Source organism: Sebastes umbrosus, chromosome 24 (assembly GCF_015220745.1).
Source record: "Sebastes umbrosus isolate fSebUmb1 chromosome 24, fSebUmb1.pri, whole genome shotgun sequence".
In the NCBI taxonomy this organism is placed as follows: domain Eukaryota; kingdom Metazoa; phylum Chordata; class Actinopteri; order Perciformes; family Sebastidae; genus Sebastes; species Sebastes umbrosus.
This window is the reverse complement of record NC_051292.1, coordinates 10,044,318-10,067,802: the sequence shown is the minus strand read 5'-3', so window position 1 is coordinate 10,067,802 and position 23,485 is coordinate 10,044,318. Positions and strand designations below refer to the sequence as shown.

The 23,485-nt window shown below is 43.3% G+C and overlaps 2 protein-coding genes across 2 annotated transcripts in view; one reads left to right on the top strand and one right to left on the bottom strand.

The window, feature by feature from the left end:
* Window positions 1-132: 132 nt before the first annotated feature.
* Window positions 133-10,297, bottom strand: kpnb3 (karyopherin (importin) beta 3). The gene is made up of 26 exons (XM_037761554.1): window positions 10,128-10,297; window positions 8,250-8,330; window positions 7,332-7,524; window positions 7,140-7,242; window positions 6,941-7,037; window positions 6,746-6,850; window positions 5,426-5,548; window positions 5,220-5,340; window positions 5,044-5,131; window positions 4,846-4,952; window positions 4,638-4,762; window positions 4,465-4,554; window positions 4,209-4,382; window positions 3,893-4,111; window positions 3,720-3,803; window positions 3,498-3,630; window positions 3,262-3,383; window positions 2,998-3,094; window positions 2,726-2,898; window positions 2,530-2,641; window positions 2,385-2,440; window positions 2,172-2,294; window positions 1,855-2,074; window positions 1,541-1,769; window positions 1,310-1,451; window positions 133-1,221 (listed from the first exon to the last, which is right to left on the bottom strand). Exons 1-26 carry the CDS (start codon window positions 10,206-10,208, stop codon window positions 1,135-1,137), a joined length of 3,285 nt encoding a protein of 1,094 aa, XP_037617482.1. The 5' UTR covers window positions 10,209-10,297; the 3' UTR covers window positions 133-1,134.
* Window positions 10,298-13,190: 2,893 nt separating this feature from the next.
* Window positions 13,191-23,485, top strand: part of LOC119483455 (semaphorin-5B-like) — a 34,589-nt gene continuing 24,294 nt past the window's right edge. Inside the window, exons 1-2 of the mRNA XM_037761555.1 lie at window positions 13,191-13,309; window positions 20,147-20,191. The gene's annotated coding sequence lies outside the window, so the exon portion shown is untranslated. The remainder of the gene's footprint in view (window positions 13,310-20,146; window positions 20,192-23,485) is intronic.

Genomic DNA, 23,485 nt, shown 5'->3' with positions numbered 1-23,485 from the left:
CTTCTAAACAAAGGAATTGAATAGGCTGTATGGTTCATTTAAGGATAAACACTTAAGGGACAGATATGAGTGTGGTATAGATCTAATCCAGTTCTCGGCGAGACGTCGTGTATTTTAATAAATCAAATGAAAGAACTTCTCAAATGGAATTTTATTGTTGGTAGTTTGTGGTATTCCATCACATACCTGCAGGGCTGCAAAGGGTCAAAACCATAAAGTTAAGAGTATGGTAACACGCATTTTACAGATACTCTACAATTCATGTTCCTCCAACTTGGCCGCGACCAAACTACAGATTATTGCGCCTCTTTTTCCGAGAGCCCCTTACTCGTTACGCTGCTGCTACCTAAAGGGCCGAGAACCGTTAAGCACAAAAAAAACATTTCATCTTCACACTGGTTTTCCTGTGAACAGCTATCTGGAAGGCTATGGAGGAAAAGCTGCTTTTAATCAACGCTCCCAGACAACGATGATGGAAATCTCCTAACTATATGTTTTTTTTTTCTAAGAGTTAGCCACTTAACATGCCGTTACTTTTTGAAACGTTGCCCTCTGAGCTGAGGCAGACAAAGAGGCCGTTTCCTCCCAGGTAACGCTGGGGAACACGGAACAAGAAATAAAAATACAAAAAAATAAATTCACAGGAGACAGGCAGTGATCGCCCAAGTGTGCATTTTCCACCTCATTCGATTGCTCAGTCCACTAGAATGTCCTGTCCCCATTTCCCCCCACTGTGGCCCCCTCTGAGCCTGACTGTCCAATGAGTTTGTGTTGGGCGGCGTGGAGAATGAGTCCCTTCTGGGCGCGGCGAGTCAAACGTCAGGGAATGGTTGGAAACAAAAACGTCCAGATAGAAGACCGGGATGAGACGGGACACTTTACTCCCACGTCCTTTGGATACGGGGGTGAACGTCTTTTTCGGTGGATGGCCAATGTCCTCCATTGTCATACGGATCCAACCTGCTCCCCCACCAGTCGGCTGAATGTAGGCGGAGTTGTGTAATGGCGTGGGGTGTCAGGGTGGCGGTCAGAGCAGGAGGAAGAAGAGGGAGTAGATGGAGGAGATCCAGGAGCTCGACTTTTCTTCATGGGCTTTTTTTTAAAAGAGCGGGGAGGTGACCGGGGGTTTCGGGCTCAGGCAGTATTCAGTAGGTCCTGTATGGCTTTCTGCTGCGTGTCGTTCAGCGTCGAGACACACTGCGTCCATAACCCTGCCGACACCTGCGGGACACGACACAAGGGTCAACCTCTGAACATCTTTGCTTTCAAACAGTCGACAGTTTTTGATCCTAAAGGCAGTGAGACTCACCTGTACTTGGCGGATGACGTTTGCCAGCCGTTTGCTGCACGGGTCTTCGTTCTTGACCGACTCGTTTGCAACTCCGTCTGCGATGATGAGGAAAATTTTAGGAAGGTTGGCGTTGTCTGGTCCGAGGACGATGGGGTTGTTGCTGTGGAGGGAAGACGGGGGAAAAATTAGATGTTTGTACGAGTTGTGGTTTAACAGAAATCATAATTTTCCACAGGAGGTTGTTCTGACCTTTCAATGAGGTCACACAGAAAGTCAAACGTGTGGACGGCCTCCTCTTTGTCCTCGTTGAGCGGTAGCCAGCTGAGCCAGTGGGGGAGGATCTCGTTGACGTTCACGCACTCCGGTCGAAACCGCATGACCTTTCCGACGGCGGAGATGCAGTTCTCCGTGGCGTTGACGTTCTCCTTGGAGCGCGAGTCGGCTGCCTGGATGACTCTGACCAGCAGCGGGATGGCCTCTGGATCAGAGAAACAGACACATCTAGTTGACTAAAAGCAACAACACCACCACCACAAGTAAAGACCAGCGCCACCGGGCTGTACCTGTACAGAACGGGCGGTAGCTCTCCCCTCCGTACTGAGCCATGACGCCGACGCCGTACGCGGCCGCCTGCCGGACCTCGGGGCTCGTGTCGCACAGTGACTGCAACATCGGCGGCAGGAAGACCTCTGCGTATTTGAAGGAGGCGGGGCTGCAGTGCTCCACCACGTCGTCGAAGATGCACAGGCCCCACTGTCTGTCCGCCCACGGCCTGGTGGGACACTAAAGACAAGCGAGACAAGTGTTTTCATCGGATAACATGACTGCAGATATACCGATTCATTCGTTCGTTGCTGATCTGAGAGCAGGAAGTGCTTACTATTAGCTGGACGATGAGCTGCAGCAGTTGCTCGAACCACGGCAGCACCTTCTCTTTGTAGCTACTGAACACCGAGTGCAGGATGTCTGACACTTTGGTCAGGATGTACACGTCGTTCTCATCCTGCAGAAGAAGAAAAGATGAGGAAAAATGAGGACTGGCTTTATATTTCGGTTTACATAACAACTCCTTTACTCAGAAGAAACTATTTACCTCGTCTTGTAACGACTCCTCCACCTGCTCATCGTAGTCTTCATCCTCTCTCTTGGCTGTGAAAGACAGGATTATATTTAAAAACACATTTCCTTGTATTGTTTCAACGTGTAAAACTCGTTCTGTGGTTGTAATGAAGTCTCACCGTGTCTGAGCTCCTGGTTCTTAAAATGCTCCTCCAGTTTTCCTTTCAAGATGCCGCCCAGCTCCTCGAAATGCTCGTTGTTCAGACAGCCGTCTCCCATCAACTCGATGCACTTCAGAACAGAAAACAGTCAGGGTCAGAGACTGGACCCGCTTCCCCGAATTAAAACGGAATTAAACGCTTAAAACAAAGTTACCTTGGCGAAAGAGTGCATGATCTCCGACAGGACGTCGGAGTCCGGCTCGGTGCCGATGGCCTTGATGAGCGCGTCGCACATGAAGTGCCACATCTGGGTGAGGTACTCCGGTCCTCGCACCTGCGCGCACTCCAGCAGCAGCGGCATGGACTCGGCGGCGGCCACCCGCACACGTGAGACGAGTTAAGGAAACGCCTCCTCGTTCTTTCGTACACACATATATGCCACCATTTATAGCTCACAAAAAGGTCAGAAGCCAATAAAAAGGATATCATCATGGAAGTAAAACTTGAGTAGAGGAACCATCAGCTTCACCACCTGCTCTGTGTACTCCACAAAGCCCTCCTTCAGCTCTTTGGCATAACACACCTGGGAAAAACAACACAGAGCGGCTCACTAACAGGCAATGACCTCAATCTAGATGGAGATAAACAATTGCTTTACATCAATGCTACCATCTGGTGCTCAGACCCCCTCAGGATACGGACAGTTTGGCGGGACATTCATGCATCTCAGTGCCGATTTGTTTTACTCACCAGCATCTGGCAGGCTGTGGCCTTCTCCTCCAGGCCGGCCGTCTTGATGCCGAAACTCTGCTGGTCTCCCAGGTTGACAAACTCCCAGCCGTCGTCCTCCGATATGTTCTCCATGTCCTGGGCTGCGAGACAAAGAGACGAACATATTCAAATACTGCTTCTTTCATTTTGTTTTTGCACTTAATGCCCGCTGCTTTTGCATGTAAAAAGGAACCTTTAACTGTTGCGTTACTTACTGTCGAGCAGGGCCACCTCCGGCTTGATGGATGCCGTCTTCATCAGGGGACCCATCACCACGGGCAGGTACTGCTGGAACTCCTTCCCCAGGATCTTACACATCCGGGCCCAGGCTGAGATCATGTACGAGATCTAAAAACACAAGCGACAAAACGTGTGACGACGGGTCGACTATATTGCAACGGTGATCTAAAGGAAAAGTTCTGTTTAAGTCTTCGTACCTGAGGGTCGTCATCCTCCAGGTCGTTGAAGTCCGTCTGGGTTTTGAGGAGCAGCTGCATGACGGCGGAGGCGTCCGGCATGAACTGGTAACAGAACAGAAAGATGTTAAGATGCCAGCCATCTTTTAATTTAAAGATCTGGATAGTGTCACATCCCGTGTGGGGGCGTGTACCTTCTCCTTGCCGACGGCGAGGCCGATGAGGCTGATGCACTCGATGGTCTTGCCGCGGAGCAGCCGCAGCTCCTTCTGCACGGCGTTCTCCACGATGTGCTTGAGCGACGGCATGAACAGGTCGTAGTACGGCACGAACTTCTCCTCGGCCGTGTCGGCCACCGAGGCGATGGACGTCACCACCTGCTCCAGGACCAGTTTGGTTCCCTTCTGGATCAACTGGGAGTAGAGAGAGAGAAGAGGACACGGTTAAGACATCAAATAACAAGAGTGTAGCGTGTTAGCAGGGGCGACAAGTGTGGAGATTCATTTGTACCTCTTGCAGCTTGGCCACCATGATGACGTGAAGGTGCTGCACCAGGCTGTCCAGATACGGGATCAGCAGGGATTTGGGGCAGTCCTCTGTGAAGTTGATGAGGGCGGCGGCGGCGTGCGCCTGCACCCGAGGGTTACTCTGGTCCTCCATGGTCTGAAGCAGGGCTGAGATCACCTGGAGGAGAAGAGGATGGCAGGGTCAGAGTCTTCTTAGCTCACAGTAGTAGTAGAATTAGAATGAACGGATTATTAGTTACCTTGTCGTGGAATTTCTTTTGGAAGGTCGGGGCGAAGTCGGTGGCCATTTGTCCGATAGCGTTGCAGGCGGCGTAGCGTACCCTTGGGTGCTGATGAAGTAAAGAAAGTGAAGTTAAGCACCCTGAGCTGACGATGTGCTGCATCTTTGTATTACAACAATAACGTTTCTTACGGGATCGGAGCAGAAGAGGAGGACGAAGCTGACGATCTCTTGCAGGATGGCCTCCATCTGCTGGTGGCAGCCCTCGCCGATGGCCGACAGCGCCATCAGGCCGGCGTGGCGGTACTTCCAGTCGGCTGGCGACGACAAAAACGCACTGGGTTTATCTCGTGTTCACGCTGATGATCTAAAAACGTCAATCGTCAGCGGGTTTACTTACGGTTCTGCAGCATCTGCATGATGTGCTGCTTGATCATGGGCAGAATGATCTTTCCTCCCAGACCGCAGGCGATCCTGTCGAGGGCGCTCTCCCCGGCCACGGCGTTACTGGAGGGCGATGAACACATTTTTAAACCTTTGAGCACTTTGAAGACTTTTATATAAATGCGCGTCTCGGTGGTGATGAACAAGGCCTCACCTGTCAAAGTCATCGTCCTCCAGCTCGTCAGCCATGGCCCATTCTTCATCCTCCTCCAGGTCCACCATCATAGCCAGCATCTGGGGCACTGAGGACACAACGCACACATATTACAACCGTCTGCTCTACTTCTTTATGAGAGGGAACACTCAATTGATGCTGAGCTAAATCCTCACCACTCTGAGCCACGATGGCCGTGTGTTTCCTCAGCATGGCCGCCGCCGTCTCCGATAAGGTGACGATGACCTCCAGCGCCAACTGCCTCTGCATGTTCGTCAGGTTGGTGTCGGCACACAGCTGAGGAGACGAGGCGACGCGTTAGGAGCTAAAACTTTGTGACAACCGTGAAGTATATTTTGCATCCGGGCGCTCTCTGACTCACCTTCATACAGAGCTGCAGGGTGGCCTCCAGGTTGGGCCGCAGGTATTTGGGCGCCGTGTCCGCGATCTCCACTAAGGACTTGAGCACAGAGTCGTCCGCCTGGTAGCACGACTCGTTCACCGCCTGATTAAAAACAACAGAAGCTGCGGTTAAGTGTCGCAAATTCATTGGTCAATTCAGCACAGTGGAAGGGCTTAACCTCCACCTACCAGCATGACTCACAGACGGGAACACACTGTTGCAATAGAGCTTCTTTATTCTCTCCTCAATGCAAAACACTGTCATCTCTACACACCCTGGAGGAACGATGAGACTCGCTACGCCTCTCAACAAGATGCAAGTAAGCGCCGCAGCTCTTACTTTGAAGTTCCAGCTTCCATTTGCCGATGCATTTCCTTATTTACTCTCCACATATTGACTTTATAGAGTTATGAACATAACAGAGAGTAGTAACAAGACCCCCGCAAAACAGCTCTATAAGTCAAACGGGCTGTCACTTTCACCCGGACCTCTTAGTGTATGATCCGAGCTAGCAGCAGCTAATGCATATGCATCAGTCATATGGGTCTCAAGAGGCTCGTGTAGAAACTTCCACTGACTGCTTAAAAGCCATTACTGGTGCACGGATTACATGCAGGCATCACGCAAAATGCAAAACAAATAGCCTCCGCAACTAAAGGCCCTGACACACCACGACAACGGACAGTTTGGGTGAGCGTTTGTCTGCTTAGTTTTTGCCGTGTGTCCTGCCCCGTCGGCTCTAGTCTGCTCATTTTGGCCGATTCAGCATGTTGCGGAGCCCGTCTGAGAGAAATCACTTTGACTGGCTGTTTAGCTTAAACAAATCAGTACACAAGAAGAGAAACGGACATGAGGATATCAAGCAAACGAGTAAAGTCAAGAGGATAAACACAGAAGGCTCTTCTCATTTTTCATCTTCATCTCATCATTCCAATACACGGATATTTTCAACGACATGAAGCTAAGTGGTGAGTGAGAGTGGTGTGTAAATGGTTGGCAAGCACCGCTTTGTTTCATGTTCGTATCATGACGACGGCTTTTATATCTGCAGTCCTTCCAGTCTCCCTTTTTGAATGACGTATGTGGTAACTGGCCATCGGCTGTTGTCTTTGCGGTGTGTTCAAATGCAACTTTCTGGCCAAGACAAAGGCGACATGAGGCGATGCAACTGGTGGCCTTTGTCGCCACTAGTTCTCTGATGTCAGCTTGGTGTGTCTGGGCCCTAATGGAGAGGTCATTGTGTCGTATAAAGGTCAACGTAACGCAGCCCTACAAACTGACTCGGAATTAATGTCTTACCTGCAGGATGCCTGGCAGCAGGTCGGAGAAGTGCTTCAGCAGCGCCGTGTTGCTCTCGTTCGACAGAACAAAGGAGGCTGCAGCCCGAGCCGCCAGGGTGCGAATCTGAAGGATGATTTAAAAAAAAAAAAAAATAAGTCACATAAATCAGAAAATGAACTTCCCCAAAATCACCATCGTCTCGTGGGATCTTACCTGTGGGTTTGCCTGATCCTGCATGCACTGGACGAGCATGCGCTTGATAACCTCCATATAATGCTGCTGCTGGTTGCCGAAGATTCCTGGGAAGTTCCTAAAGAGGCCAAATACACACAACTGTCAGCCACTTCTGTCACAACATGCGAGCAGTTTGACTTTATCGTGGCCTAAATGAAAGATTTGGGATGAAGCTCACCAGAATATGTGCAGGGCAGACTCTCGCAGGTTAACGCTGTCAGAGTTGACAGAGTCAAACAGGAACTTGAGCACCTCTGGCCACTGGTTATTCCCATCATCATCTGGATGAAACGTCACAATCAAACATTAATGTTTGTCTCAATCAAATTACACAGCGAGAGGATGAGATGAACGTTAAGAGGAGCGTTACCGATGAGGTTGCGGGTGAGCTCGGCCGCGATGTCGCAGACCTTCTTGCGGATGTTCGGCGAGGTCTCCTGCTGGATGCTGGTCAGCAGCTCCGTCTTGATGACCGTCTGCATCTCCACTGTCAGGCCCGGGTAGATCTCCTCGAAGGACGACGACAGAAGCCGCCGCAGCAGCACCGCCGCCATCTGTTTGACCTGAGCGGACGAAACGTTTGGTTTTCAACATCATGTCATCAGAAACACCAGACTGTTCCTTTCTGGTTTAGTCAGGCAGAGCGACTTTTCTAGTATTCCTTACATCCCATTATAAACCGGTTTATACTACAACTTCTCTTTGGATTTATTTTGGCAGGCATTTAGTTGAATAAACTGAAATGTTTAGAGTCAATGGCAACTCTAAAAACACTGACAAAACCTGCAGCATCTCAGAAAGGCAGAGTCACTCTCCCTGGGCCGAGCACCGCTCTGCCTGCTCCCATTTCAAGACTCTAAAAATATCAGCCCCGAGGTAAAGAAAAGGAGAGGGAGCATGAGGGAGCAAGCAGCTGCTGAACTCGGACAAAACATAACTGCCCAAATGCCAAAACCGTGACTCACGACGAGTCCGGGTGTCAGGCCGCGGCGAGAGCCAACATGTGGTGGCCGGGCCGCATTCTTTAAATGCTGTCAATGTGACACCTTTTCAAAGTAACGCAGACACGATTGTCATTGTGGTGAAATGAAAACATGATAGGAGATCACATGAACTTTCCCTGAAATGTTCTTCCTTCCTGTTATGACATGACCTTTAATAGTGGTTTCTAATTGGCTGGCAGGTGTCGAAAGACAAAAGCTTAACTGGTTTTGCAGCTTTCCCCGAATAAGGCTAAAAGTAATAACTAAACACGCCACAGATATGTCAGCGTTAAAAGTGTACAAACCTCCTCTGCAGCAGATGCATCTCTGATGGCCTGCAGCAGGAATGTGATCTTGTTCTGGCCAAGAATGGTGTCATAGGTCTCCTGCGAACAAAATGAATAGACAGCAGCGGTACGGTCAGACATGCCTTACAGATGCATAATTTTAGCCCTGTGTGTCACTTTGCTGCCGTCACAAAGAAATTACATTTTGCATATGCCTGTAATTCCACGTTGAGTTCATAATTTAATTCATCTTTATGGATGGGTGTGGTTATTCAAAAGCGTTTATGACTTTGGCTTGTACTGTAATCTGTTTCTCCTGTAGGCCACACATTTTATTCAGTGTGTTAAGAACGTACACTTAAAAGCTGTTTATCATGATAACAATTAAGTATAACTTTTAAAGTCGTAGGACAAAGCTATTTTTAGATGTGTAATGTGTGAATCAATGGTTTGTGGTTTTCCATTCTGCTTTGCCTCGCTATCAGAAGCTAAAACGACGAGGTCATATACTGCAAACACCACGAGGCTGCCTCACATTAAAGCTTCCCCACAGGCCACACTGGAAGACTTTTTGTGAACCAGCTACAGTCTGGATTTGGACACTCTTCTAGCAAGGCAAGAATAGATGAAGAGAAGCAGCCGCAAAGTGGATACTCTTAAGCTGCTTTGTTAAAGCCACAAAAGAAATGCAAAACACACATGATGTGCTATGCAGGATGCAGAGGATCCTTGGGTGTGTGTGTGTTCCAGGGAAAACACCAGATCATGCAAGTAATTAAAACACATCAGCATGATAAAGACAGGGACAGGGAGGAGCATCATTGTGGCAACAGTGTGGTGTGGTGTGGAGAGAAACCTGATTACTGAACACATTTACATAGAAACTGTAAACCACAACTTTGACTGCAACAATATTGTACTTCATGGCTCGCCATGTATTGAATGGGGGGTGAACTAGGGGATCACTCACATGTTTAGTAGCTGTAGCTGTTAATATCTGGGTTTAAAGTCCTCTACAGATGGATCAATTCCCTATTGTGTGTGTGCAAGACAGAGAGGGAGAGTTTCTATAACAGGATGAATTCCAATGAGCTTAGTATCGCGACAGACAGTCTGTGGCTTTTATAAAAGAAAAACGCTGACTGACAGTGATAAGACTCAGCCACCTCACCCAGAGAGGTGAACTGTGGGCAACAATGCTCTGCTAGAGAGAGCTAATCGTGGTGGGGGTGAAAGTGAATAGGCCAGCTAGACTCAGCCCAAACAAATCCTCTAGGAACTAATCCAGTGAGAGGATTGATCAGTGACGTGTAACTGAGATAATTCAACATCAAACCAGACGAACAGCACAGTTGTGACTTTTAGATGTAATGACTTGAGGCCATTGCTCAAGCTAGCATATCTCTCTGAAAGACTCCACATGTAACAATGCTTTGTTGATCATTATACAACACAACATGTGTGTTTAATGCCTCTAATCGCTTAGCAACACACTGTGATCAGAGCTAGCTTCCTAGCTTCATAGCTAACTAGCAACAAGCTCGTTAGCTTCATGCTACTTCCTGTTACTCTCCTACCTAGCTTAGCCGGCTAGCTTCACTGTCAGCTGGGAGGAATTTGAGGATTGGCCGCCAACAAAACAACACTTCCAAATAACTGAGTGTGACACAAACAACCATGTGGTGTCACGACTGGAGTAGCAGCAGCGTGGTAAACAGTATCCACCTGGTAACTACGCAACAAGGCAGTTAGTTAGCATTAGCTGACGAGTAACTGGAAGTCACAGTGCACGTGGGCTCCCCGAGCCCTGACGTCGGTTGCTAGGCGGCTAACGACTGATCTCCGCTGCTTTCTACTTGTCACCCGGTTAAATCAGCGTTGTTTCGTCTTCCTCACCTCTGATTGCTTCCTCACGGTGTTGTCAGGGCTCATGAGGTTGCCCAGCAGGAGGTAGAACTGCTGCTGCTGGTCCGCCATTGCGCTGAGGATCCAGAGATCGAGAGAGAGAGCAGCCGGGTGGAGGAGCGGCGAAATGAGCCCGGCAGACTCTGCTTCACCTCACACACTGCTGCTGCCCGCCCATTGGCTGGGCCTGTCGACTCTCCTCAACGCTCATTGGACGAGAGAGCTGCGTCAGACGCACCTCATTGGCTCACATTGGCTCCTCGCTTTCTATTGGTTGGATTTGACACGGAAATGTGAAAACGTTCATCCGGTTTTCTCATAATGAATTACCAAAAGCGCGGGAAAATGACTACATCAGTGCTAGCCAGAATAGAAGCAGTAACTAAGTACATTTACTCAAGTACTGTACTTAAGTACTTCATTGACTATTTCCATTGTATGTTACTTTAGACGTCTACTTCACAACATTGCAAAGGGAAGTATTGTACATTTTAGTACTTTAACTTGTAATAGAGTATTTACACACTGTGGAATTGGTACATAAAGTAATCTGAATACTTCATAGAAAAAGTAATGGTGAGCTAAAAATGACTTTAAAAGTGTAGTTGTTACTCTTATTTTTGTATTATTATTGTTGTTTTTTTAACTATTATTTCTTTTTATCATTATTATTATTATTGTTATTTCTTTTCTTGGTTTTGTTTCAATTTTGAATGTTGAGGTTGTTTTCTCCAGTGTACTTGATGAGTTCATCTATAAGCTCAACTACTTAAGGATTGGTTTGTAGGCTGTTGTAATTGCCAGCTGTGGATTGCATGTATGGAAACAACCTCAAAAAAAGGGAAAAAATAAAGTACAGGTATATATATATAAAAAAATAAACATGTAGTTGTGGCCAGGAATTTTTATAAATACAAAATATATATATTATATAAAAAAATATTTGTAATATTTAATTTATTAAGTAAACTGTTCAGTTTTATTTTCTATAAATCTTATATCCCATTACCACAAAACCCTCTCCACAGTGCCACAAATTAAATTTGGATGGAGAAATACAGAATTTCTTTTGGGAAAATTATTTTTATTCATTTTTTTTCCAAACATAACAAAACATAACACCGGTGCCATAATACAAAAAGAAAAATTATATCTTACATTTAACATTTAATATGTACATTCATAAATATACACATCGCCTCCCACTCCCACACAGAGACAGGTGCAGCCTTCTTCCCACCCCTAGAGGTAAAGTTACAGAAAAAATAACAGAAAAATAATTTTTTAAATAATTGAATTAGTTAGTTAGAATTAAAAGTAATAAGTACTACAGTAGTATAGTTCATGGTGGTAAGATAGAAACCTTAAATTAATTAATTAATTAATTAAATACATGTAGAGAAGAAAAATAATAATAAAAAAATAAATACAGAAATACAGAATTTAAATTTACCCTTACAGAAAAATATTACCTAGGTTTGTGTTATTTCACATGTAAAATAAATGTGATATAAAGGGTAAGATACTGGAATCGGCCTATAAACTACCCATCAATTGCACTTGTAGAACTAAACTATAAAGAAGTCCTCAGAAGAAATAGACTGTTGCTTAATTGAAAAATAGTAGTCTTAAACTGCAAATAAATAAATTATAGCAGTTCACACTTGATTAAATAAAGCTCTTAGTTTGACTGTTTTCTTTCTCTTTTCTTTATAAGTATATTATATTTGGAACTCACCTCTGATTGAGTTCTGAATACCAAAAAAAGTTTTTTTCTTTTTTGTAATCGTGAATGGAAAAAGGTGAGTATAATGGGAGAGACAGAAATAATCTTATTGTTCCAACACCTAATTGAATCTACATCATGCTTACCTTGACATATTTGGTGTCTTCAAATATAATACTTATTATATTGTCCACATGATTATTATGATTAAAAACAAGTTGTATTTACAGATCAATCTTATCAATGGGATGTGCACTGCAATGTCCCAGTAGGTGGCAGCAGCCAAGCTTTTTTCAGTGATTTTTGCAATGCATTTTTTTTTTTTTTCAATCAATGTTTGCAGGTCAGATAGGCTGCAAGAGATTTGGAGAACATTTGGTGGACAGATAGCCTTCATCCCAAGAAAAAGTTGAGTCTTTTTTTGTCTTATTTTCTTTATGTCATTGCCCATTTTATTGTGCTGTCCAGGTGAAATTAACACCTGCCACCTGCCAAATACAGTACATTTTGGCTGTGGCAGGTAAAAATTTCAGGTCACCTGCCACTGTGGCAGATAAGTTTTCCTTATATATAAAAATAAATATTTTTAAAAAACAATTTCTAAATTAAAAATAGTCAGTGATTAATGTTACATGATCCATATTTATACTGTCTGTTATCACTGACTCAGTGTTTACTAGAGGTGGAAGAAAATATAAAAAATATGGAGTATTGCAATATTATGTTTAGTGATACTGTATCGATTCTCAGAAAACCCTGTATTGATTTCTAATTAATAGTTTACAAGCAAATATTAACTCAGTCAATACTTTATTTTATTTGCAAAGAGAAATGCAAATGCAGATCCTACTATTCTGATATTCTGCATAAAAAAAGTTTAATTTTTTCTTTTACTTTTTCTGCTATTTCCAATACACAGTCCTAGTGTTTACGATTCTAAAGCGTTCTACATAGATTTCAGAAGTGGCAGACAAAAAAACATGTGTGGCTAGTAGAAATGTTCAGTGTCCTGCCACAGTGGCACGTGAGGAAAAACTTTAATTTCAGACCCTGGTTCTGTCCCAACATTTAAAAAAAGTTAGCCTAGTTAATAAACTAGATTATTTAGAAATTGTCTTCCAATGCATAAAATGGTAATATTTGAACATTGATGTCTATACTGTAGATTTGTGTCAGATTTTGCAAACTGATGTGAAATCCTGGACTGTTATTAATATTCAGAGATATGAGGCTCACTCCTGTACATACAGAGTTTATTATTACACAGTTGGTCCTCCCTAACTCTTTGCAGCACCCCTACTGGTCTGAAATAAACCTGTAACTTGCAGGAGCAGCAGCTGAGTCCAGACCTCTGGATACCAGGCTGCTGTGAACCTGCACCATCTCTCCCTCTCTGAAACCAGGACCACAACTTCAACCAGCAGCAGGAATGAACCAAAAGTGAAAGGTAAGCTCTGGATTCATCTAGTTGTAACTTTATTGCATGAGTAAGCTTTAGTGATAGACATAGTAGCCCACTTAGTATCGTTTTTTTGTTCCATTTTAGCCCCCTGCGTTGGAAGCATTTACACCAAACTCCATTCAAAAAAACTGTTATTTTTGGTGCAGAGCTTTATGGAAAAACATTTTAACTTAAAACATTCAACAAACCTTTAGTTAGGGTCTGCTCTGCAATTCGGCGCACACACACCAAACTTCAGTGTAATTTAGTAATATTAATTTCTGCAAAACAAATTGTAATGCATGCTCTGGTGCTACAGTTAGAAAAGACTTCCAGTACTTAATGTTAAGCTCTTCTGGTAAATTCGGCATAGCATAGAAGCACAATGCATGCTCAAAATCTCTACTTTTTGACCTGATTTGCTGTGCACGGTGCATTATAGTGGAGGAAGTGTGTGATTCATCACTATTCTACTATCACTAGACTACTGAACAGTAGCACTAAATGAATGCAGAGCTGTGGATTGTTTTATGGATGTTTTGAGGTTGTTTTATAATTTTATTCTCAGGTATTGTCTTATTTATTGTGGTATTTATCTAGTGTACTATTTATAGATTTTAAGGGCTGAGAGAGAGAGAGGGTAAAATTACAATTTCATTGCATCTCACTGTACACTGTACTTTTAAATGCATATGACAAATAAACTTGAAACTTAAATTTATTCATAAACATAAAAAAAAGTACTTTTAATGGTATTCTGATATAAACAAACAAACATCAAACTCAGATATTTTAGTAGATATTGGCATCTAGTTTGGGTTTTGCAGAAGTGCAATGACTATTATTAGCAGTTTACTCTCAATTATTCATGACAATATTTATCATTTGCATGATAATGTGAGCTAATACAAAGATTTGCTCCAGTATTTTCTTCCCAATTTAAATATCTTAATGTGTCCATTGTCATTCCTCAGTCATATCTGCTTATACAGACAAAAGAATAACAGGCTGAGCAATAAAACTAGTGGAGCCTAGACACCTTAGTTACTTCAGACAAACCAAAATAGTTTATTTAATGTATTTAAACCTTTCATTTTTGAAATTCTTACATGTTTGTGTACTATTTACTTAGTTAAGTTTAAGTTTATATCTATTCCCCTGCAGTGAAAATACACAATATATACTCAAATATGACAATTGCTCTCTAATTGTTGGGACTTTTGAGCTTAAAATGCAGATTACTACCAACTTTAATCAACTTTAATCCGTCATGTTTCCTTTTTTTTATCAGTTATGCTGCATACAAATGTTTCATTTCTCATTCACTAATGTAAAACTCTACGATAACCTTGGAAAAGTAGTTAGTACGCGGTCATAAACAGACGAGGACCAACCATGTAGGAAATATCAGATATGTTTATTGATAGTTTATGGTTAAAGACATAACTGTAGAGTAGATTTATTTATTATTTTATTTTCCGCCACTTTTTTAAACACCAGCTTACAACCTGAATGGAAACAGAGCTGCTAAATTCCTCACTACATACAAGGACTTACTGCTGCTAATATATAACCCCCTTAATGGAAGTGGCATTAAATCATTAAACTGGACGCGTGAGTGTGTTACCCACAGACCTCCACAGTTTCACATGAGGTCAGGCTGAAGTGGAAAAGGAGAGGGAGATGGATGAGGAGAGAAAGAGGGGAGTTTAGTGCTGAGGGGCTGATGGACAGGCGGCTGGGTGTTAAGGTTGATTCAGACTCTGAGACTAACCTTTATTTATTCAGGGAAAGTTGTTATGTGTTTTTCTCGGAAAAACTCAGAAAGCCACAGTCTTCCAACGCCGTGTATGAGATTTGACCACCATGATAGTCGTTGCTGCTATTCCTACACAAGTCAATAAACAAGACAGGATGTGTAAATAAGACACGCTTAGACACTTTTTTCCACCTTAGACAGCTAGGTGAATTTGATATCTCATACACAGCATATTTCCCAGACTGTCAAACTGTCCGCTGCATACGATTTTTAAGTGTCATCCTCACTGCTGCTCCTCCAACCTCTAAACTGTGTGTGTGTGTGACTCCTGTAAGCACAGTTTTATTACTCCAGTAGAAAGGTAAACCTCAGTGACTGCTGGGTTTTTTAAAAAATCAACACAGCCAGGTTTGTTTAAAACGGCGCGAGCTGAATGTTTGAAGCATTAAAAGTCAATATTTCTTTGTGACACACAGAGCTGTTTCACAGAGGAGCGCTATGTGCCGGACAAGGCATCCTTTCAGGGTAGTGACGTGGGTGGGTCGGTGGGGGTCGGCTGCTGGTTTTGGGGGTGAAGAGTTATTGGGTAACCGCTGTAGGCCTCCTTTGCAGCTGGTCATGGATTAAAGGAGATCATTGGAGATTAACTAATATGCTTTTTTAAGCTCTATGGAGGATTTTAGCATCTTTCAACCAAAACTTTTTGGCTCAGCCTCTCATCAGCGTTGTTTCCAGATGCAACAGGCAGCTGTTTTCAGTGGAAAAGCTCTATAAAGAACAGTGGCCTCATGGCAGAGTTGTCTTGCCTTTAATCCAACTGTTGGAGCTGGAGTAGTTTAAAGCGGCACAAATCAATATTTTCTGATGAATAACAGGTCAAATGTGAAATTTGTTGTTGACCCCAAATGGCTAAAAAAAATCAATTAATGCAGGTTTAAACATTTACATTTTTCGGAGGTTAAAGGCACTGTGTAGGATCTGGCGGTATCCACTAGAGGTGAGGTTGAAGCATGCGCCAAGCATGTAGGATTACTACGGTGGCTGATGCAAACATGCGAATGGCGCCCTCTAGAGCCAGAGGTTGTAAGAGCAGAGTGCTTAGCGTGTATGTGTACGTGGGAAGTGAGCGGTGATGCAAGAGGAAGCGAGCGGCGGCGACGGCACTGAGCAACGTTATCAACTCTGGTCCAAGTAGGAAAAGTTAAAAGAGATTAGTTTGTCCTTATGTAGATATGAAGGGCTCATTCTAAGGTAATGAAAACACAATGATTCTTATTGTCAGATGTTACACTAAAGAAAACATATTATTAATATTATATCCCATTTCTGGTAATATATCCCTCTAATTGTTACACACTGGTCCTTTATTTTGAAAAACTTAATTTAAAAGTATATTTAAAGGTGCTCTCAACATGGCGACAGCATGCACTAAAACACACACTCGGCTACGAGAGGGAGAGTGACTTCATTCTCTGCTCAGGTAGACATTACTCCTCTATATATTTACACAGACAATAGTTGTTTGCTGCTATATTAATGCTCAGAATATCGAGATTAGCACCTTTAATATTGGGCAAGCCTCGCTAAGACATGTAGTGACTTTGAAAGCTTGTGATTAAAAGGAGTGAAAACTGAGCAAAATGGGTTTAAAGGGTTGACTAGCAGATACACAGGTGTTTTAAAATTCTGCTATTCTGAGAGTGAAATGATCGAGACATAACACAGGCAATTAAATACAACACAAAACATGCTCATAACAGCTATTTGATTTGAACCTAATGTGCGCGGAGGTGGATGTACCGCAAATAATTTGGGCTTTTCAAAACGACGCTGGCACTTAGAGGCAATTAGAGGTGGCTGAATGCTCTAAACCAGATACAGTTTCAGAATCATACAAGGTGACACAGGAGTCACAATCGTATTCACTCGTTAAGTTGACACAGCTTGGAGGCCGAGTTTTTAGCTCCCCTGGAGTCCACTGCTCTCTGCAATGTTCAAACCTGGCCATCTTTCGCTGCTCCTGGTTCGGTTTTTGCTCAGCACCCCCCTGCGTCTCACTGTGCCGGTAATCATTCAGCCTCAGCGGTGACAGGAGGGCTGTAAAAACAGAGCCGGAGGAGGTCATCCTGAAGTTTGCACAGGACCGAGCCATTCATCCTCTCAGGGGGGTTTGGTACTGTGGTGAGACGGAGGCTGAGAGAGATGAATGTCCTGCTCTGTAAAGGTTGGGGATGAGACCGGGAAGCGTTATTTGTCTCTTCTGCTCCGCTGGGCGCACGGGAAGCTAAACGATCCTGTCGTTTTTCACTGGATATGATTTATTGGTGCCATTAATTTCTGAATGGGAGGTCACCCCTTCGCCTGCTCAGATTGGCACTTCTGTAGCCATGCCTAAGTGGGTCACTGTCAACAGTACAAAAACACCTGTCATATTTCCTGCTTGTTGACACAAAGTATGTCCACACCAAGACAGCACATTTGTGTAAAAATGACATGTTTTTGTTTGCGTAAAGATCTCTATCTGGTGAAAATGTATTTCTGTGGAGGTTCATTCTTGACCTTGAGGTCTTCAGGGATGATAGTGGATGTAGTCACTGTGACGCGACGTCACCCATTGGTTTGTGGACTGCTGTTTTGAACTTTGTTTTTGGCCTTAACCATCACAAATTGCGAAACTCTAGCAAGATGGTTAAGGTTAGGCATTGACCTGGAATAGTTAAGGCTAGGATAGGTCAACGGGTGACAACGTTTTCACACTTTGTGGGTTACCTTCTAGACACGACTACGAGAGGGTGGAGTTAAGTACAACCAAACGCTGAATAAGACATTTTTAGGCGACCAAAATGTTACAATTAACTTTCACGGTTGATACACAGACAATATATAAATATCACAAATGTATCACAAACCAAAAACCTTTCAGGCATGTCTGGGAAATCATGCAGCGGGATTTGAAGATCATGTAACACAAACAGGAAGTGGACACGTTATTGTCATTGAAGGGTCACATTCAATCAAGTGTACCAGTAAACAGTGTGACTCTTTCTGCTGGCCATCAGGTGACTCTGGAGGCCAGACTTTGTTTAGGCAAACACAATGTTTGTCTGAGCTAATTGCATTCGCTATTGACTCTGTCTCCTCGCTCATTTGCACGTTGATGACACCCGCAGCTGTGCTTGACCAACAACGATTTCAAATTGACCTCGGATCACTTCATGTGCACTGATTTAGATGCCGATAATTAGTTTGAAGGAGTCAGCCAACAGTCGTCAGCAGCTCAGTAACTCAATGCATTTTAAATGTAATAGGAACATAACTAGCACTAGATTTGTTACTGAAATAAACTGTGCACTTCAGACTGTGGAGAAGTTTTTCAAAGGGAAATGTTTTGACTTACAAAACATAAGCAACTTTACATATTTGAGAAAAACACATAAATCCACCATGAGAATATGTGCAAGAATGTGTATTTTTGAAATGATGAAATATAGTAAATTTGCTTCACAGGCTGAACTTTAATGTACACATGGTTTAAGGTTACAAGCTGTCCATGTGTCCAGTGCAAATAGGCTTCAATGAAACCGAATGAAAATGTCATTAATTGGCCTAATTAGTAATTACAATGAGTGAGACTGACACTAAAGGCAACGTGAGAATATTTGGGACTTCTGTCCAATAGCAAAGTCAAATTAGATTTTTGAAATCTTGAAATATAACTTACTAACAACCAGCGTTAATTTTGTTAACGAAAAACTATGACGTAATATGTTCGTCAGCGACCTTTTTTTTAAGACAAAATGATAACACCGTTAATCACACTAAAATGTAGTTTAAAAAATGAAAACTTTACCAAAATTTCTCTTTATTTTTATTGACAGAAAAGAGGAGACAAAATATTATAGACTTTAAAAAAAAGAAATTATCCGTATGAGGTCTACAATGATCACAGTCAGGAGGACTCGGAGTAATTTAGTTACTTAAATTAAAGTTAACAAAGTCAGCGCTTGGGAGAAGGAAACCAGGTGATATTTGGACTAGACTAGATTGCCTGAAACGTTCAATATAATCTGACTAAAAAAAGACTAAAATGTTGAATGTCAACAGTTTTCATTGAGTAAAACTATACTGAAATAGTTACGGTTTTCTTTGACTAAGATGAGACCAAAATGCCCAGACTTTTAGTCAACTAAAACTTGACATAAAGGACCAGTGTCTAACATTTAGGGGGATCTATTGGCAGAAATGGAATATAATAATAATAAGTATGTTTTCTTTAGTGTATAATCACCTGAAAATAACATTGTGTTTTTGTTAGCTTCTTAATGAGCCGTTTATATCTACATAGAGAGCAGGTCCTCCAGAATGGGCATAACCAAACTCTGTTAACTTTTCCTGCTTGGGCCGAAGTCGATAACGTTACTCGCTCTTGTTACCGCCGCTCTCTCTCTCTCTCTTGCTTCACCACTCACTTCCCTCGTACAAACACACTCTATACGCTGGCTTTGCGGCAAATGGCTCTAGAGAGCGCTTTTCACGTTGACCACTGTAGTTCTCCAACACGCTTGGCACGCGGAGAGGCCGCAGTTGGTTGCAATCTCCTCACCTCACCGCTAGATACCACCAGATCCTTCACACTGGACCTTTAAAAGAAACAGGATGAGGTTGACTAACTGTGATAAAAACTGCTAACATATAGCTGACAAAATTAACACTATTAGCAATTTTTGTTGGGTTTCTTTTTTTTATTTTGGCATCTGAATCCATTTCAAAAAGGATGTTTTTGGCTGATTACAACTTTAATCTGACCTCATTTTTTTTTACCAAAATCAAAGCCTGGATCTCACAAGGATATAACAATACACACTCAGACATCCCTCTCTATTCAGAGAGTTAAGTTTGCTCTGCACAAACAGGAATGCTTTGCTCCCCCCTGCTCCACCGTCTCCCCCATCACACACACACACACACACCCCTTTCCTCTCCCCCCCTCCACCTCCCTGCACACTCTCTGGTCAGCGTGCCACTGTGTGTCGATGTGTAACAAGTTCTCTCTCTCTTGTTTCTTTCTCTCTCACCATGTGAAGGACTCCGTGTTTGTCTCCCGGATCAGTTTTGGTGATGGTGAACAAGTAAGTTTATCTCCTTGTATATCTCTCTCTGAGTGTATTCATGCATCCCATGTGGAGGCAGAGCAATTACTTATTCTTTTGTGTTTCTGTCTTTGTGTCTAAGTCGCCCACTTTTTTTTTTTGTGGCTGTCTTTCTGCCAGTTTTTCCTCTCTGCAGGCTAATTTCTCCTTTAATGATCTATAACATGACCCTCAAGCTCTACCTCCCCCTCCTCCTTTTTCACTCCCATCCTCAGCGTTCACCGCTCTGTCTCTCCCTCTCCCCTGCATGGATAGACATGTGTTAACATTGGAGGGGGGGCTCAGGTAATGTGTAGTGGATATTTCCTTTGTTCTGTCTGAGGCATGAGTGCTGTAATTGGCATGGGGATGGTTTAGGAGAGAAAAGCAAAAAGGAAAAGCCTGGATCAATAGCCTCAGTCTGGATTCTAAAATGATGTCTGAATGGTTTTTTTTTCAATAGATGAGCAATTGGCCTTTTGTCAAGCAAGAGCCACATGTTGCACTGATTGTAACCTCAGGCAACGTTCTCGGGATACTGATGAATATTGCTGACTAGAAGCAAGCAACCACCTGGCAATTTATATGTAAAAATTGCAATTATTCTCTCCCAATATAATATCTGGCATTCCTCGTAGTTGATTAGATGACTAATAGGATTCAAGGTTGGCTTACAAATCTTTAATTTGTTCTGCTTTTTTTATGGTGATTTTACGGAGTGTGAGGTATGAGCCGTTACTGGGAGATACCAGTCATATCTGGCATCACAATAATCTTCACTTTAGTCTGTAACAATGACTCGATTTGATGAGATCCTTCTCCATGACAAGACTGTTAGTCACCCGAGGGTTTTAAAGACAGCCTAGTTGGATGTTAGTTCAACACAAACAGCAGAATATCCACTCAAAACGGTTAATTTAAGAATAAATGTGTGAGATTAGGCTCAAAAACTACTAAAATAATACAATCCAAACCTATAATTTGTATTCTGCAGGTCACCTTTAAAATGACATGCACTTAAACATAATAGTTTAAATAGTTTTCATCCATTTACAAGACCTCCTAAAGGGGTGGACAGTTTTGTATACTGTTATTAATTAAATCCAATAGCTAATGCATCATACTACTTTTGTGAAGCTTATCACGGTACATTTTTTTAAAAGACTGTCGGATGTTATACTCATCAGTCTTGGGAACAATATTGCGTTTACTAGACTTTTTCCGGAGCGTTGAAACTCATCTCAAGGTCTTCCTCACTGGATGGGAGTTTGCTCGGTTGTCATGGAGATGGCTCAGTTGTCATCACGTGACCTAAACGTGGAACATCAGTCACGTGATAACAGGTGGTCACACTTTACTGTATACGGTTTGGCATGACGTTGAAGAGGTGTGGATTCAGTTGTTGTTGGCTGCAGGTTTTGGTGTGTTTGTGGCTCTCAGTCCAATCATATGCACGAATGTATCGTGTTGACCTGCACTGGTGCTTTTCTATTGCACATAAATAGTCAGATAGTGGATGCACTTTGGCAAAAATTGGTAAAGTTTCTGATGAACCTGTTAATACAGTCCCTCCCCTCTATGTCGAGAGGATTTATAGCCTCTGCATAGTGCCTTATTTATTGATTATTGTCCATTTAAAAGTTAGGCGAATATACATCCTTTGGCGGTCCAATCCTACTTGTCTCCTCCTCCTGCTCCTACGGTCTGCATGTCCAAGTGTCCATGAGCAAGACACTGAACCCCAAATTGCTTCCCGGGCGCTGTACAGCAGCCCACTGCTCCTAAGGATGGGTTAAATGCACAGGTCTAATTTCATGTATGTACCTGTATGTATATGACGAATCTAATAAAGTTAAAGTTTTTTTTTATTATCTTAAAGCTGCATTTTTTTGGCCACGATTTAAACGATTTAATTGTTCCGTGGAAAGGTCAACTCAGTCGTCAGGCGCCTATAGCGGAGAGCCGCTTCGGGGACGTTTTGGGGATGCTTCTGAAACGTGCTGTGGTGTGTCTGGTATCACTAGCGTCGTCTAGAGTGGCTGCGATCAGCTCCGGTGGCCGCATCACAGTGGAATAGTGTTGTTACTTACTAAACCTATGCGGTTATCTGTACCTGTATCGGTACCTGTATCTTCTCGACCAATCAGATTAAGGTTCTTCTTCTGCTTCTTCTTCTTCTTTGAGTTTATTGGAGGGCTTTACAATCTGAACAGCATACTACACCCTCTGTCCATAGGCTCTTATTGTGGCCTTGTATTGTGTTTCTGGCCAGCTGATGAATGTAATTCCAATAGTTGCTCTCCTATTAGCTCGATATTGGTCTCTAGCAGCTCCTGAGGGGAATATCTGTCTCTTTAGCTGCTAAATTCTCCTCTATGTTCACCAGCTAGTCGCCAACTGTGTCCCCATCTGGTGTTTGGTGCTGAGCAGGTAGACGGTTGAGCAGACCTGTAATTTTCAGTCTTGTCTAATGATTTTCCTTCAATGTGGGATAAAGTCTCGATAGTAGTGATAGCGTAAACACACCCTAGTCGTGTCTTTCCCCCAAGAAAGCAAGAGAAATGGAGTTGATGATAAGAGCACAGAGGGAGACGGAGATGAGAGAGGGGAGATAGGAAGAGAGGGAATCGGTGCAGCTGTGTGCCTCTTTAGGATTCCTGCTCTCTACCTCCTCTAGCCGGGGCCAAACCGGCATCATTAGGTTTGGCAAATTACCCGAGCGGCCATTGTGGCGCAGCCATGGCACGTTAGTGTGTCTTTTTAACTGTGGCTAAACTCAGTCTATTCACTTGTAAAAGAGAGCGGCCATTGGCAGATAGTTGGCAGGTTGCACAGAGAGGCCATTCACCCCGGTAGGAAGGAGCTGAGAACACTGCCTCGGAAATGGTCCTCTCTGAATATTTTGATGGAGAGATTTTGGATGCCCTCTCAGTGTCCGTTTGCTCCAACTGAACTGACTTCATATTACTACTTTATAGGTGAGGGATACCGTCACGTAGGAGCTGCCGCTGTGACGCTCAGAGATTTTTTTAGAGATATGCTTTTTGGTAGCAGCTGCTGTTTTGTGAGCCCTCTTTATTCAGGGAGGAATTTGGAGTTTGGAGCGGGTTGGGGGGGCGATTCACCGTTTCTTTTAATGATTTTTGGATGAAGTCCAAGTACAAGAGAGTTGAGACAAGAGGCTGATATACGAAGGTCAAACGCTCTACTCCCTCCTTTTATTTTTGATGCCGCGGAGGAACAAATTGCGTGGCTTCTGAATGAGGAAATAATTACTTGTAATTAATTTCCCTG

Bases quoted from the DNA above. Each gene is read 5' to 3' on its own strand.
- kpnb3 (XM_037761554.1), bottom strand. From the start codon at position 10,208: ATGGCGGACCAGCAGCAGCAGTTCTACCTCCTGCTGGGCAACCTCATG. The intron at 7,525-8,249 runs GTTTGTACACTT...TCGTCCGCTCAG, and splicing joins ATGCATCTGCTGCAGAGGAG to GTCAAACAGATGGCGGCGGT. The intron at 1,452-1,540 runs GTCAGAACAACC...TTCCCTCCACAG, and splicing joins CTGTGTGACCTCATTGAAAG to CAACAACCCCATCGTCCTCG.